The sequence below is a fragment of the Camelus bactrianus genome, chromosome 9, assembly GCF_048773025.1.
Source record: "Camelus bactrianus isolate YW-2024 breed Bactrian camel chromosome 9, ASM4877302v1, whole genome shotgun sequence".
NCBI classification, from domain to species: domain Eukaryota; kingdom Metazoa; phylum Chordata; class Mammalia; order Artiodactyla; family Camelidae; genus Camelus; species Camelus bactrianus.
Window position 1 is genome coordinate 16,873,261 of NC_133547.1, and position 16,613 is coordinate 16,889,873.

Genomic DNA, 16,613 nt, shown 5'->3' on the forward strand with positions numbered 1-16,613 from the left:
CTAGGCATTCTTTGGTCAGGGAAATTCTTCCTAGGCCTGCCCCAAGTCCTCGTCTTCCTTCCAGGCTAGGGTTGGAGAGTAGGGGGGCGCTGGGGGAGTTCCCTTTAAGGAAGGTGGGGGAGGGGGCTGCCGGCCGGCCCTCCTTCCGTCCCTCCCTGGCCTCCGCCGGCCGGGGCTCAGGGCCCGGGCCCCGCGCCAGCGCATGCGCCCGCCTGTGGGCGCTGTCCCAGCTGCGAGGGCGGCGCGCATCGACAGCCGGACGGACAGACGGACTGGCGGCCGGTCGGACAGACGGGCAGCGCAGGGAGCCGGGACGCGGTGGGACAGCGACATGACCGGCCACATGCAGCAGCCGAGCGGGCGCGGGAACCCCGGCCCTGCGCCCTTGTCTTCCCCTGGCCCGGGCCCCGGCCCCGGCGCCAGCGCCTCGGAGCGGGTGGCGCTCAAGAAGGAGATCGGGCTGGTGAGCGCCTGCACGATCATCATCGGTGAGCGGGTGCCTGGGGCGGTAGGGCCGAAAGCGCACAGCGGCTCAGAAGGAGGGGCACCCATTTTGGGGCGCTCTTACCGGTCTGCGACGGTGGGACATGGAATAGGGGATGCCCTGCCCTTCCCCTCCCAGAGCACCTGTGGTGTCTCCCCTTGCACAGCAGCCACAGGGCTTCTTGTTTTCACCTCCCCATGTGCCCCGAAGTTTTGCGCTTGAGGGAGGTGCGGGTCCCATCCACCGCTAGAATCCTCGTCCTGCCCGTACTTTGTCACGGACTTCTGCTAGGCAATTACCCTCAGTTTTCTCACCTATAAAATGGAGATGACTTGTGGTCCTGCCTTGAGTGCAGGAGCCTTGCAGGTGTCGGTCAGGGCTTATCAAGCTGAACCGTGCTAAGGTCCCAAGTTCTAGGCCTTGTGGCTCAAGCTGAGTTTCTATTGTGTGCAGGGTCCAGGTGCCAAGCAGTGTGGGTAGTTCATTCTTCGAAAGCAAGAGAGACTGTGGGTAGACTGCACAGGTAGAGCCAACCCAGAGGGGATATCGGTTGGAAATATATAATTAGTGCAGAGTTTGGCAGCAGGACCCTGGGGGAGGAGGCGGAGCAGCCAGTGACTGGGGGAGGCTGAGTTGCGGTGGGCAGACCCAGCCTGCAGACAGGCCAACTGCTTCCTGGGCTGAGATCCCAACAGGCACTTGCATCCTCTCACTCTACCGCCCAGCTTCCCAACCTGAGAATGAGTCCGTGTGTCCTGGCCCCATATGGAGACGTCTGGGTAGGCAGAGGGTTCAGGGGACAGTGAGAACTGTGGTGGGATTTTCCTCCTTCTGTCCCAAGTTGTTGGCACTGACTCCTCAGAAACTGGGAACCCCAGACTTGTGCCTGTGTTCACACCGGGTGCCTCAGAGACCCACCTGGGAGGGGTCTCTTCCATCCCCTGTGTCCCAGAAGACACGGGCTGGAAGAATGAACAGCAGGGGTCTTGACTGCTCTCACTTCCCCAGCCAATGGGAGCTGCTTATGCATCCGCTGCCCCCACCCATCCTTAGACCCTTGGAGCTGGAGAATGTTGAGGGCTCAGGAAGGCAGACTAGGGTCTTCACCTCTTCCTCCTCTGCGCCCCCTACCAGGCGCTCTTGAGCCAAGGCTGGGGTCTGGCTCTTGGCCATCTCCTGCACCCACACTAAGAATTGCCCCAGAACACACCTGCCGTGCAGGCACCTCCCTGTCTCACCCAGTTGCACCTGGAATGGGACTTCCTAGGAGCTGGTCTTGATCTGGCCTGGAGAGCTTCTTGGCCTAGAGTGCCCCTGCTTGACCGCTGGGAGGAAGGGCTGGTTCCAGGGATTTGGCCAGGGTACTGGGGTTAGCTCTTTGTCCTGGCCTACACCCTCTCCAGGAGCTGTGCCCCAGGAAGGGGAAGCCCACACATCATGGATGGGCCATGAGGTCAAGAAGCTGACCATGTCTGGTGCCAGCTACAGTGCCTGGCAGGTGCAAGGAGAGATGTGGCTCTTCCTGGGCTGCCTCAGCTAAACCCACCATCCTTGAGCTGTATCCTCTTCTGCCTCCTTCACACATCCCATCCCCTTTGGGTCAGGCAGAAGCTCCTGGCTCCTCTCTCCTCCAAAGATGGCCTGGTGGTGATGGCAGGAGTGGAGGAGGCTAATTCTGCAAGAATTTTTATGCACAGCCCAGTTCTACCCTTACAGCTCCTCCAACTTTCAGGCTATTCTTTCTGCTCCAGATCCACTGCCCCCTTGGCCTCAGGCCTTGAAGATTGAGCTGGGGTTAAGGGTGACTTGGCCAAGGGTAGCAGACTCAGGAACAAAACTCAGATGACCTGACTCCAGCCCAGATCACTCAGGTCTGATAACCCTGCTTGGGGAGCAGCCTGGACTGGGCAGGAGACAGACAAGGAGCAAATGGACCTGGACCAGGAGGTGGCAGATGAGGGAGTTGCCGTTATGGGCTGCATCACTGCACTGCCCTCCCCACCCGATGGCCTGAAGGCCCCCACCTTCTCCCTATCCACTATTCTGGGGACCCTGCCTCCCACATCTTACCCCACCTTCATGCCTTAAGGAGCCTGGTCAAAGCAAAAAGTGTCTGCAACGTGTCATATTTTAGCTTTGAAAGTCTTGAGAACTTCATAATCTTTCTTGTTTGATAGCAGCTACTATCCGTTATTTCCAAAACTTCCAAATAGACCCTCCCATATCCTATAATTCTCTCCCCTTGTACCCCCTGCCCTGTCCCAGGCTGAGGAATAGGGCTCTCAGGAATGGAATGACATAAAAGGGCTTTGGGCTGGAATAAGACTGCACCTAAAACGTGTTTAGGACAGCACCCACTGGCCACAACAAGCACAACTGGGGCCAGGGGTTGGGGGGCGGCCAAGGAGATGGGCCAGCCTGGAGGAAAAAGAGCCATCTGGGGCAGGAGCTGTGCAACACATCACCACATCCAACACTATTCAGAAAAACACCCATTATTATGTTATGAAAACATCTTCTCCCTTTATTTCATTTGATTGCCCGCCTTGAGAGATGGAAATTTTTATATGCATTTTACAGATGTAGAAACTGAGGTCTGGCGTTAAATGACGCTGCTGCAAGTGGTGGGCTCAGGGTTGGGAACAAGAATGGGACTCATCTCCCAGTCCAGTGCCCTTCCTCACACTGCTCCGACGCAGGGCAAGATTGGGACCAGATTCAGAGCCCATGGTGTGGGGAAGGTTGGGGGTTGAGCTGGGAGATCAGTCAACCAGGATTTGCTGAGCTCTTCACTCTACTGTGGATGGATGAACGAACAGATGGGCAGAGAAATCACCCCTGACTCCCCCGCCTCCACCCAGTGCTGTAGGTACAGGGTCTCTTGTCCTGAATCCAGGACCTCAACCACCTCCCTCCCCGATCCACACCCAAGGAAGGGATGTGCCCAGCTCCAGCAGAGTGAGAATCACCTGGGTCTGCTGACCAGGCTGTCCTGTCCTCCACTCTCTCCCTGTGACTCAAATATCCAGCCCGTGTTTATGGATTAGGCTCAAGTATGTTCTCAGATTCAGGGGTCAGCTTCATGAACCCCATCTCCTTAGAAGCCAATCCCTGCTCATCCATCCATGGCCAAGCCCCTCCATTGTCTCCAGGACTGAAAATGTTGGGCTCCTCAGAGGATAGCCCCCTCCAGAATCCCAGTCCATCCTCACCGAGACCCTGAGGGGACATAAAACCACACAGGAGCTTGTCTGTGCCTCACCCTAGCCCCCATTTACAGATGAGGAAACTGGGGGCCTGAGGCTGCAACCAGCCCAGGGTAAAACTGGACATGCTCTGGGACACCTTTGAGGGTCAAGGCAGCTCCGGCTACAGGGGCAGGGCCTGCCAGCACTGGTCACACTCATTCATCTGTTTAACAGTTAGATCCTGGACAGTGCTGGGCACTGTTCTAGGTGCTGGAGACCCAACAGGGAACAAGACAAAAAAATCCCTGTCCTCCTGGAGCTGACATTCCAGCATGGAAGCAAAGAGCAAACAAGATGATGGGGTAATGATAAGTGCTGAGCTGAGGAAATTAAGTGGGGAAGGATTGTAGGTGGGTGAGTCCGGAGTAGAATGGGGTCCAGTCTGTGTGCGCCTTGCGGCCACGGTAAGAACTTTACCTTTTTTCCTGTGTGAGATGGGAGCCTGGGGAGGGCTTTGAGCAAAAGAGGGATGGGGTGGCATGGGATAGCATGGCATGGCATGGGATGGGATGGCCTGGGGCTCACTGGGGAGAAGAGGCTGTGGGCAGCAGGGACAGAAGCTGGAAGCGCATCAGGAGGGTACCTGAGTCACCTGGTTAAGAAACACTGGTGGTTCAGAGCAGAGCGGCAGCAGCGGAGATGCTGAGAGGAGGTTCAGTCCTGGGTGTGTTTGGAAGATGGAGCCAAAGGATTGTGATGAGCTGGTGCAAGGTGTGGGAGAAATAGAGGAGTCCGAGGTGACAGCAGGTTGGGGTCTGAGCAGCTGGGAGCATGGTTTGTCATTAATTGACCTGGGAAGACTGTGAGAGGGGCAGGTCCAGGGGAGAGAGTTCTACACTTCTGCCCATCTGTCTCTCAAAGGGTAAGTGGCTTAGGCCAAAAGTGTACACTGGCCAGTTGGCAGTTCCAGGCGTGTCCTGGAAATGTCCCCACTCACCTCCCTGGAGTTTTGCCAAAACCTCAGTGGGCACTTCCATCCGCCCAGAGAGGTGCCGGACACGTGCTCACTGTAAGGACACTGTGCTGGGAGGCACAGGCTTCACCCAGAGCAATAGCAAGGCCCTCACAGCCGGGCTGTGGGTGCTGACCCCAGGGCAATGAGGCTTCACGGGTTCAGGTCTCCCAAGGCCAGCGTGGGTGGCCTGGAGTGTCTCCAAGATAGATGACAATAGTGAGATCCATGAACACTTCCTGGGGCCTCCGATGTGCCAGGCGGAGTGGGAACAGGCCCACATCATGGTAAAATCATCCCATTTTACAGATAAGAAGACTCAGGGAAGCGAAGTACCCTGTCCACAGCGCTCCCACCATGAGGGATCTGGGATTCAAACCCAGATCTGGGGGTCCTCAACTAGTAATCACCCCTGCCCATGGCTTCAGGGGCCTTGGGACTTACCAAAGGGAACTTGGAGCTCTTTCCCCAAGGCCCCGTGTGTCATATCCTGGTGCAGAGGTGCTGGGACTCGTTGCCCAGAGTGAGGGATGGAGGCCTGGCCCACGGCCAGCCCCTGATCAGACCCAGGAGCCCCAGAGCTGCTCTCCGTCAGGCCAGCAGGCCAGTGTGGCAGGAGGAGGCCCCAACAAGGCCACGCTCGCTGAAGAGGCAGGCGTAGGCCAGGCGCGTGTAAGAAGACCTAAGCCCCAGGGGTTCCCTGTCCTTTCGGGCGGGGTCAGACCTCTCGTCTCAGCAGGGCAGGGCACAGACCCTGCCCTCTGGGAATTCAAGGCCCACCCAGGACGGCAAATAATAGAATCACTTCCTGGCTGTGCTCCAGACACCATGGGAAAGGAGCAGGGTCCAGGCGACAGGGGTCAGTGTGAGAGATCAGGGAGGGCTTCCTGGGGGTGGAGTTGCTTCTGGGAGGCCAGTGAGCTGGGGAGAGACCTGCCACAGTGGAGGACAGAGGACCCTGAGCAGCTTGTTTCCTCGGGCCCCAAGCAGATGTGCAGGATGCGTCCATCCTGCCCAGCGGTGCGTCTGCCAAAGTCAGTGCTGCACGAGCCCTCTGCTGCCCCCTAGCCCGGTGGCCCCACCTGACAGGAGGGGAAACTGAGGCCCAGAAGGGCAGCACAGGCCTGAGGTAACACTGTGGGTTCCTGAAAGTGGTTGTGCCAGCGGCCTGACCCGGCAGGACCTCCCTGACCCCTCCCCAAATCAGACTCTGCACATGCCTCACACACACGGAGGGCAGCTGGCCCTTTCCACCAACATGACGTCCGCAGTCCACCCCTGCGACCTCCACGGTCGGCCGCTGCCTCCCAGAAATAGGTCAGCACGCACCGCTGCAGCCGGGGGAAACAATGGCCCTTTCTTCGTTCCTCCCTGGAGCTGGGTAAGCCCCATCAGGCCAAACATCTTAATGTGATAAAAAACCACCCAGCGTGGGCCGAGCGAAGAGGGGCAGGAGGACACTGGAGGGGGGCCCCGTGGTGGAGGGACTCACATCCTCACCCACCTGCCCTGGAGCTCCGGCCATGCCCGGGACCTGCAGGGACCACCGAGCAGCGGTCCCATTGAGTAGATGAGAACGTGGAGGCTGTCCAGCCTGCTGTCCGTCAGACACCAGGTCAGACACCAGTCCAGGTGCTCAGAGGTCTCTCCCGGCCCCTCTCACGTTCTGTAGTTTCTGCCCTTCCTCCCCTTCCTCCAGAGCAGGATCCCCTGAGGGCTGGGCTTGTCCACTGCTGTTCCCTAATAGGGCAGAACTGACTTCTGGGCCTGAACGTGAGAACTGAGAAGGCAGGCCTGAGCCCACCACCACCAGGGGGGAGGGGCGGGCACCCCTTACCGCTCCATGGTCCCTTCTCCCCACCTCCTGTAATCATTCAGTTCTGGAGGCGCCCTCCCCTGTCCTCCTCCCTGCCCTGCACCCCTCACCCAGGCCCATGGCCCCTTTTGCTCCTTGCAGAGCCCCATCCAGCCCACATGGTGCCGAGAGCATTCAGTGGGCCTCTTGGGGTTTTCTGCCACCTTCCTGCACAAACCTGGGGCAGATGCTGGAGGTTGTCCAGGCCTGGAGGAGGAGGCTCCCGGGGGCCTCAGAGACACCTGCTGGCACACGTGTTCCTCGGAGCCACGTGGAGAGAAGTCCTGCACTATAGCCTGAGGCCGTGTGTCCAAAACAATAGTGATGCCCGCCCCCGGCCCATCCCCCAGATCCCAGCATCCGAGTCTCCAGCCGTGAACACAGACTAGTGATGCGGCCCTTTCAGAGCCCAGCCTCAGAGGACAAGGTGCCAGGTGTGGCTTCCCTGAGGGCTACACCCATGCGGCCCTGTCAGGCCGAATTGTGCAGTGGTGGGGTCCCCACAGGGTGGGTGGGTCAGGGCCCTGGATGCCCCCAGCTCCCTCCGAGGCCACCCAGCCCCCCGCTGGCTTCCAACCTCCCTAGCTTTTGGCAAAACCCACTCCACCAGGTCCTGAGAACAGAAGCTCTGCTGCCGGATAGAGCAAACTCAAAGGCTCTTTAGAAACCCAATAGCCCACCCAGGCTCTGGGCCCCATGGTAGATGAGAGCAGCCCCTCTCCCCCTGGAAGCAAGCTGAGGGCACCGCTTACCTCTGGGGGCTGGGAGACAGGAGTTCTTTCGTCCTTATCTGGATGTATTTAGGGCTCCTGGGATGTGACTGGAAAACCAAGTGGGGCATCGTGGCCGTCCAGACTGGAAATCTGTGTCGGCCGGGGGTGGGGGTAGGGGTAGCACCATGGACAAGGAGTGCATGCAGATGGGTGACCACAGCTGTGCCCTCGTCCAGACCCGCCTGTGGGCCTGGCAGGTGGAGCAGACAGGCTCTGCCCTGATGGACGTGCACTCCCCACCTGGCCCTGGCAGGTGGGGCAATCTGGTTGAGGGACCGAGCCCCAGCTGCCAGCAGTGTTCCTTTTTCATTCATGTGGCCTGGGGGGTGCTGGAATTATTTCCTCTTGGGCAGGCTGTGACCCAAATCACCAGTGATGTGACCTGATTCACTTGCACAGATGATGAGATCCAGGTAACCCAGAACATTGCCCTTTCTGCCCTTACTGTCAGGACTAAGTGGGAGCTCAGCGTTTGGCTCAACCTGGGAAACTGCCCTGCAGCCCACAGCTTGCATCTGAGCATTTCCTATTGTTCTGTTTCAAGACCTATGAGCCAGTGGAGCACCCCACACAGACACCCATCTTCCCAAGACTCAGAGTCAGCCCAGCGGCAGGCCAGGCCTTCTGCGACCCATGACCCTGCAGATTCCACTTGTGCCCAAGCCTCAGAAGCCAGCCACCCCCTCCGCTCCTCCCCACAGTTCCCTGCCTTGGGAGGACTAAGTGAAGACTGCTGCCCTCGCTTCACAGATGAGAACATCAGTCCTTCACATCAAGACACTGGTGCCTCTTTGGGCCTCAGGCCATTCACTCATCCAGTTATTTGCTGAACAGATGTGTATTGAGCACCTACTATGTGCCGGAGGCGCCAGGTGAGGTTGCAGATGGTACACACAGAATCACACAGAGATGCAAAATACATCTGGATACAACTGTGGATGAGCTGAGGCTTCCCATAGAGTATCTCTCTGAATCCTCACAATAACCCTATTGCACAGACGGGACTCGAGAAGTGACCTGAGCAGGGAGAGATCCCCCTTGTCTTCTGAGCCCCAGCTGGGGTTTCTCATCATCGTCCTGGGATTTGAGCAGTGACTCCGGTTTGCAGCCAGTGGGCTATCCCCAGGGGAGAGGCATCTCTGGACCACCCAAGAATCTTGTCAGCCTGCCATCGTCCATCCATCCCTTCCGTGACAATCGCTAAGGAGCCCCCAGCCCTGAAAATGCATCAGTTCCTCTCCCTTACCCCACTGGCCCTTGCCCAGGACTCAAAACATTTTAACGGTGCCAGGAAACGAGGTCTCTTCAGAGTCTGTGTCTGCAGCCTGGTTCCTTGGCCAGGATGGAGGCTAGGAGGCAGGCGAGGGGTTCTTTCATAGGGAAAGAGGAGATGGAAGATAAAGAAATAAAGTACAGAGCAGGGCCTGGGGAACCACGGGGCTGTGAATGGGAGGAGAAACCTTACTGGCATGATCAAGGAAGTCTTCATGGAGGAGGTGCCAGTCCCCAAACCACTCCATGAGTTTGGACGTTGGCCAATAGGAGAGTGGCAAGAGAGTGTCATGGCCAAGGTCTTGCTTTTTAAGTGGCCAGCTCTGGCCTGCAGGCTGGGAAGAAGACAGGCGCCTGGAGGCTAACAAGACAGGAGGCCTTGGCCAGGAGCAAGGGGCTGGGCCCTGGGCGGGGTAGATGCCCTGGGGAGATGCATGGGAGTGACTGCCACTTGGCCATCGCTTGTGCTTACCCCACCTCATGGGAGTAAGTAGGGGGCAGAGGAACTCAGAATAGGACCTGGCTCTGGCAGGGGAGCCTGGCTGGATGGACAGGTTCCAGTCCCCAATCCAAGGACTGGGGAGGGGAGATGAGGAGCCCAGAAGGGAACCTGCAGAGTTTGAGGGCCCGTGACATCCACATGCCTGCAGGACCACCTTCTCTTATCCTCCAAGGAGCGGCCCGGGCTCCCCTCCTCACTGTAGCATCCAGAGCTGCACAGAGAAGGCTGGCCTGCTAGGGGCATCCCAGACCTGATGCCTCCCCATCTCTCCCCCCACCGCAGGGAACATCATCGGCTCGGGCATCTTCATCTCCCCCAAGGGGGTCCTGGAGCACTCGGGCTCCGTGGGTCTGGCCCTCTTCGTCTGGGTCCTGGGTGGGGGCGTCACTGCCCTGGGCTCCCTCTGCTATGCGGAGCTGGGAGTTGCCATCCCCAAGTCTGGCGGGGACTACGCCTATGTGACCGAGATCTTCGGGGGCCTGGCTGGGTGAGTGTGGGACACTGGCAGCTGGGGTGGCGGGGACAGTCTCTCCAGAATGGATGGCCAGCTGGGCCCTGGATCTCAGTGTCCTCTTCTGCTTCTCATATCCCATGGAGGTCATGGAGGGGTGGCAATGGAGGGAAGAGGGGGTGCTAGGCAGCCTTCCTAGGCCAGGGTGGGTGGGGCCAATGCTGGACACTCCAGCTGGTCCCTTGACCTCTCTGTGCTTCCTTTTAAATGGAGCTCCTCTAAGCCCCACTCACCACCTCAGTGCCTGTGGGTGGGGAGGGCCTTACTGCTGAAACCTCTAGATAATGCCAGCATCCCCAGCAAGGACACCTTGATGCTAGTGAACCACAGACAGGGTGGGGGCCATGATATTCCTAGCAACACCTTGTCAGAGCTCCCCCTTAAATAGCTCCCCAGTGTCCCTTTATTCACCATGAACATTAGCTGAGCACCTACTGGGTGCTGAGGGCCAGGATGCCATGATAAAAAGATCCCTCCCTCTCCTCAAGTTGCTTACGGTGCAGAAGGGAAATAAGCCCGCAAATGATATGAAGACCTAGAGGACCCTTGCTTTGAATGTACACGAGAGGCGTCGGCCCAGCAGCCAAGAGAACGGGGCGCCCACCACCCAGAGAAAGCTCCCAGGAAAAGACCACATTTGTGTCAAGGCTTGGAGGAAGGGTGGGGTTTTCTTGGCTGACCAGTGAGGTGGGGGAGCACGTAGAGGGTGGTGGCCTGGGGGGCCTGGGTGGTGGTCTGCTGTGGCCAGAGGTGAGATCAGATCCGTCATGGACGCCAGGGCTTGGGGGGGATGGGGCAGCCTGCGGGTGGGCGGAGGGGCATCAAAGCCATCGTAGCCATTCAGCCTGGGCATGCCGAGGGCCTGAGCAAAGGCACAGGGAGAGTCCAGAATCACTGAGGAGTCTTAATCAGGAGGCCATGGTAGCCGGAGTGGCATGAGGGCAGATTTGGAGAGACTCCACAGAGGCCGGTTCTTGGGCTAGGGAGGGGGAGATCTGGGGCTGGGGTTTGCCACCTCATCCAGGAGATGCTCAGTTAAGCCTGGAGTCAGACATCTGGAGCACAGAGGAAGAGTCTAGGCTGAAGTTTTCAAAGTTTAGTTTTCAGGTGGTCAGGGGCCTTTACCCAGGCAGCTGTGGATGGGGCCCTGGCAGGGCATGCACACCCCTTTGGGTGTGTCCAAGGGTGTTCTCCTCTGGGAAGAGGGTCCTCCAAAGGGCCTGGAACCCAAGAAAGCAGAAGGATCATGCTGTGCAGCTGGAGAGAATATTTGAGAGGATGGGAGGAGAGGAGGGCCCAAGACCCACACCAGGGGCACTCAGCATCCAGGGTGGGCAGAGGAACGCACCCAGTAGGGGAGGAGGGCCATGGAGCTAAGATGTCCCAGAAGCCAAGGGGGTGTGATGTGCAAAGCAAGGGGTGGGAATTAGGGCTACAGAGCAGTGGGGAGGACCAAGAGGAAGCCCCAGAAGTTGCTGGTGTCTCTGGATGAGGCAGTCCCCACCCTCAAGGTGGGATGGACAGGGGGCTAAGACCACCCCCATGGACAGGAGCTCCCCTGGGTACAGACAGAGCCCCCAAGAACAGACAGGGCCTAATTCCCACACGGGTGCCCTGCAGGGTGAGATTCTGGCAGAAGGGAGGTAAACCCCTTCTACCCCGGCCAGGGCTCTTTGTAGGGTACAGTCCGCTGTACAGTAAAGGGATCACGGCTCAGAGTCGGCCATGTGCAGCCACAGGGCTTTGCTGAGAACTATGGCTGGAGCCATGACTGGAGGTCCTGGGACAGCCCACCCCAGCTCAGGAACAGTCTGTGGCCGGGGACTAGGTAACCATTAGGAAACCAGTTGGTTCCCAAGTCTCTCTTGACGCCTCCCCAAGGGCAGCCCATAGCTGTTTAACTGTGTTGAACACCGTCTCTGTTGAAACAGTTCATAAATAAAACAGAGACCCGACACGGTCAGCTCTGCCTCCTTGGACCAAAGCCGGCATCCGGTGCCCTGCCAGCCCTGGGTGCCAGGGCCCTGGGGCGCAGCCCCACTTCACACACCTAGGTTGGCTCGGCCGGGAGGGCACCAGGAGGCCTGCGCCACTCGGGCCCTTGCTCATTCCAGCTTCCTGCTGCTCTGGAGCGCCGTCCTCATCATGTACCCCACCAGCCTGGCCGTCATCTCCATGACCTTCTCCAACTACGTGCTGCAGCCCGTGTTCCCCAACTGCATCCCCCCTGCCGCTGCCTCCCGTGCACTCTCCATGGCCTGCCTGAGTGAGTGCCCAGCGGAGGCCCAGGCTGGGCCTCTGTCCCCAGAGCAGCCAGACTGCCCGGCCCACCTTGCTCCCTGCTCCTATTGCGAGGGGGGTCTTTGATGGGGGGGGTGTCACTCCAGCAGCTAGTCCCTGCAAGGTTGGCCTCAGGGGTTGGACTTCTGGCACTGTGGCTGCTTCAGGGGACGCCGTCCTCCTGCAGCCCAGGCCAGATTTGGCTGTGGCCCCCTGTGGGGGTGCTTGGCCTCAGAAGCCCACCCACCCACCCACTCTTCCTCCCCAGTGCTGCTGACGTGGGTGAACAGCTCAAGTGTGCGCTGGGCCACGCACATCCAGGACGTGTTCACCGGCGGGAAGCTGCTGGCCCTGTCGCTCATCATTGGCGTGGGCTTTGTCCAGATCTTCCAAGGTAGGGCCAGGGCAGGGCTGGGCACACGGCCGGGGAGAGGACACTGACCCCTGACCTCTGGACCCCCAGGACACTTCGAGGAGCTGAGGCCCAGCAATGCTTTCGACTTCTGGATGACGCCGTCCGTGGGTCACCTGGCCCTAGCCTTCCTCCAGGGCTCCTTTGCCTTCAGCGGCTGGAACTTCCTTAACTACGTCACAGAGGAGCTAGTGGATCCTCGAAAGTGAGGGGGGCACCCGGCCTGGCCCTGGGAAGGGGTGGGGCAAGGCAATGGGCGAGGCAGCCTCCTCACACAGACTGGCTATCACCAGTGGCTGGTCTGGTCATCTGCCTGACCACACTGCTACCCCCCAGGGACGGCTCTGGAAAGGCAGCCGGGATGCTTGTGTTCCAGCCTGGCCCTGCTCTGTGTGGCTGTGGATGAGTCACGGCTCCTTGCTGGGCCTCAGAAACACTGAGTATCATTGACCTGCTGTAAATGGATCCAGCTATTTGCATTTGGCCAAAAATTATACATGTGCACACAACATGGTCCCTACAATGAAGCCAACTGCCCTGGCTGATGGTCAGCCAGGACCTTGACAGTGAACAGTTGCAGCTGGGGCCAGGGCTGAGGGAACTCCTAGGGAGCCCTGATCCGGGGACTCAGCTCTAAGGGCACTTTGGGGATTTTCAAGGCTGATTTTCACTGTAGGCAACGTTCTTTTCACATGCAGACATTAGACCTGCCTCCCAGGGTATGAGTAGCCCCTCCCTCAACTGCCCTTCCTCCCTCCAGCTTATGCCCATGCTGGGCTGGGGAGTGGGGTGGTGACAGACAGCAGCCCTGTGCTCTTCCCTCCCCCAAGGCCCCCAGCAGACACAGGAGATAGAAAGCTGCTCCCAGTGCTGGATCCCCTGCTGCCCTCCACCCCGAGGCCCCAGCCCCCAAATCCCCCAAGGGCCGATGCCGACTCCCTCCATCACTGTCCCCAGGAACCTACCTCGTGCTATCTTCATCTCCATCCCGCTGGTGACCTTCGTGTACGCCTTCACCAACATCGCCTACTTCACTGCCATGTCCCCCCAGGAGCTGCTGGCCTCGAACGCAGTGGCAGTGGTAAGTGGGGCCCTGCTTGGTCCCCAGCTCCTGAGTGACCCCTGCCCCACCTCATGCACCACCTCTCTTCTGTGCCCACCCAGACCTTCGGGGAGAAGCTGCTGGGCTACTTTTCGTGGATCATGCCCGTCTCCGTGGCACTTTCCACTTTCGGAGGGATCAATGGCTACCTGTTCACCTCCTCCAGGTGACTGGACTGGGGAGAGGGTGGTCCAGGCAGGGCAAGGCAGGTGCCCTGGGGCACGCAAGCAGTGCTGGGGCCAAAGGAAGTGAAATCCTGCCAGGTGAGCCCACCTGAGCTGGGACAATGAACTCCTCGGTAACAGATGTCCCAATTCTGAGGAATAGAAAGCAAGAGAGAGGCAGGTTAGATGACAGGAGGAACTGCCCAGTGGGGCTGCTGCGGCCTGGAGCAGGGGGTCAGAGGTGACAGCTCAAGAGGGCCATCATGTCTAGAGCTGAGATCAGGATCTGGCCAGCGGGGATGCCCAAAGCCGGGCTCATGGGCCCATCCATCTCTGCCCCCACTCCCCAGATTGTGCTTCTCTGGAGCCCGAGAAGGGCACCTGCCTAGCCTACTGGCCATGATCCACGTCAGACACTGCACCCCTATCCCTGCCCTCCTCGTCTGTGTAAGCTGGGGGACCCAGGCTGGCAGGGAGGGGAGCCCGACCACCCAGCAATGCGGTAATAGCAGGGATGAGGCCTGGCCCTCATAGGCAGCCCACGGAGGGCGTGGGAGGGCCGGGCTCTCCCACCTCCTGGCCCGAGCGGGCAGGCCCCGGGCACCTGCAGGGCTGACGGGAGTGGGTGGGAGGCCAGCCCTCAGCCCGGTCCTCTCCCAGTGCGGGGCCACAGCGGTCATCATGCTTGTGGGAGACACGTACACGCTGATCAACTACGTGTCCTTCATCAACTACCTCTGCTACGGCGTCACCGTCCTGGGCCTGCTCGTGCTGCGTTGGAGGCGGCCAGCCCTCCCCAGGCCCATCAAGGTGAGGCCCGGGGAGACCCGGCCAGCCCACCCGCCAGAAACAGTCAGGGCCGCCCCTTCACCCGTTTGGGCACAGAGGGCGGCGATGGCAGCTACAGGGAGGGCAGCTTTGCGGTGCGCCAGGCCCTGCTCTGTGTGCACTGACGAACTTAGTCCTTAATGCAGCCCCACGAGGCGGGTGCTGTGAATCCTCCCAGTTCACAGCCCGGAAATGAGGCTAAGACCCTTGCTTGCAGTCACTCTGGGCTCCACGAGCCCACCCAAAACAGAAGGCCCAAGACCGAGCTAAAAGAAAAGTCCTCCCATTGGCATGTAAATCCTTGGACTGGAGAAGGGCTCAGTGCCTGAGATAGGAAACATCAAAAAAAAAAAAAAAATTTACCTTCAGCCAAGTGCAAGCAGCAAGCCCACGTACAGTCGTTCCGTGGGGCTCAGAGCCACTGAAATCGACAAACCCTCAACAATTTGGACAGCTGGCCAGCCACATGGGGCTGCTGGCAGAAGGGGATCCCTCAGGCCTCAGCTGGGGGTGGGAAGCGCCTCGGACCCTGGGGTGGGGGTGCAGGAGAGCCGAGGGTCCTGCACCATCGGCGCTGCCGCTCGCCGTCCCCCAGGTGAACCTGCTCGTCCCCATCGCGTACTTGGTCTTCTGGGCGTTCCTGCTAGTCTTCAGCTTCATCTCGGAGCCCATGGTGTGCGGGGTCGGCGTCATCATCATCCTCACGGGGGTGCCCATTTTCTTCCTGGGAGTGTTCTGGAGAAGCAAACCAAAGTGTGTGCACAGACTCACAGGTGAAACAGGCAGCTCCCCAAGGGGCGGGGCCTGGAGATGGGACCTTCTCAGGGGGCTCACCCTAGAGCAGGGTCTCCCGGCAGCTGTGGTGGCCACACAGGGCCCAGTTGCCACCAAATGTCTCCTCCTGGAGTGGCCCACATGTCCAGGTCCCACATGCAGGGGAAGCAGCTCCCTGAGGACCCCTGTCCCACAGGGTCAGACCCCAAGGTCCATCTGTCGGTCTGTCTGTCTGTCCTCAGAGTCAATGACACGCTGGGGCCAGGAGCTGTGTTTCGTGGTCTACCCCCAGGGCTCCCCTGAGGAGGAGAACGGCCCCTGCCAGCCCTCCCCACTGCCCGCCACGGACAAGCCCTTGAAGACACAATGAGACATTTGTGGAGCCCGAAGCAGCTGTTTCTGTTTACATGTTGTTTATTAAGGAGGTGTTTTTGCAAAAAAAAAAAAAAAAAAAATTTCCTGGAAAAAAAGAGAGCTGACTCTTAGAGGCCTGTGGTAAGGACGCCCTGAAGATGTGGACGGGGTCCCCTGTCCTCGCCGCCCTGCTAGCTTTTCCTGAAAAGGTCTGTGAATAAAACAGGGCTGGTGGTGCACCTGTCTCAGGTGAGTCCCTGGTGGGCACCACTCGGTGGGGGGCACGGCACGCACAGAGCTGGCTGGAGGAGGGGGCCTGACCAGCTCGGGAGGAGACCCTTGGCATTTGGGGGTTTCTGTCCCTTGAACCAAGCACTCCCGAAGGGACATGGACGATGGGGAAGTAGCTGGGTATGCCCCGCCCTCCCCTCCTCCCAAGGCCTGCAACACCAGCTCAGCTACTCAGGAGAGCCCAGGATCCGGGGTTCCTGCTAGAGCTGCCTTTCTTCCCATAAATCCCCTCAGAGTGTTAGGACTTCAAAGTCCACAGCCTCACTCTGGTTTATAGGTGGGGAAACTGAGGCTTTGAGACAGGATGGGATGGATTTGACTGCTGTCCGTTGGTGCTTCGGTCTCTGTCCCCTGAGAAAGCGTCAAGCAACACCTTCTGGAGTTCTCAGGTCCTGCAGGAGACCCCATGGGCTTCCTCTACGCTGTGCCCACATCTCCAGCCCTGCCTTACTACGCAGATTGACCGCTCCACCAGAGGGCAAAGGGCATCAGCCCAGCTAGGCCATGCTGACACCACAGGCATGAGGTTGGTGGCAGAAGCCTCCTGGCCCAGCTCCTCCGGGGCCTCCTGGGCGGATGGAGGAGGGAGGGCGCAGTGCCACCAGAGCACCCACCACAGACTAGGTCTGGCATGCCCATGGCCCATTCAGTCTGGGTACAACTCTGGTGCCCTACACGGTGAATGAAGGGAGAAGCCACAGAACACACTTCAGTCCTACCTGGCCCTCCTGCTTCTCTGGAAAAGATTCCCAGAATGGAGTCCAGGGACGTAGAAGCAAGCCCCAGGGTGCCTGTGTGCACGGGGGCCCCG

General features: G+C 59.3%; 1 protein-coding gene across 2 annotated transcripts; it reads left to right on the forward strand.

Moving 5' to 3' along the window:
* Positions 1-260: 260 nt before the first annotated feature.
* Positions 261-16,599, forward strand: SLC7A10 (solute carrier family 7 member 10). 2 transcript variants are annotated; one of them, XM_074369842.1, is made up of 11 exons: positions 261-488; positions 9,369-9,573; positions 11,712-11,863; positions 12,146-12,271; positions 12,341-12,494; positions 13,247-13,370; positions 13,454-13,557; positions 13,906-14,002; positions 14,216-14,365; positions 14,979-15,156; positions 15,400-16,599. In XM_074369842.1, exons 1-11 carry the CDS (start codon positions 332-334, stop codon positions 15,525-15,527), a joined length of 1,575 nt encoding a protein of 524 aa, XP_074225943.1. In that variant the 5' UTR covers positions 261-331; the 3' UTR covers positions 15,528-16,599. The 2 variants fall into 2 exon arrangements, with proteins under 2 accessions (XP_074225943.1, XP_074225942.1); XM_074369841.1 differs by having other exon boundaries at positions 14,979-16,599.
* Positions 16,600-16,613: the final 14 nt, after the last annotated feature.

Coding starts and splice junctions, on each gene's coding strand:
- SLC7A10 (XM_074369841.1), top strand. CDS start 332: ATGACCGGCCACATGCAGCAGCCGAGCGGGCGCGGGAACCCCGGCCCT. Junction 12,495..13,246: donor GAGCTAGTGGATCCTCGAAA/GTGAGGGGGGCA, acceptor CACTGTCCCCAG/GAACCTACCTCGTGCTATCT. Junction 13,371..13,453: donor CCTCGAACGCAGTGGCAGTG/GTAAGTGGGGCC, acceptor GTGCCCACCCAG/ACCTTCGGGGAGAAGCTGCT.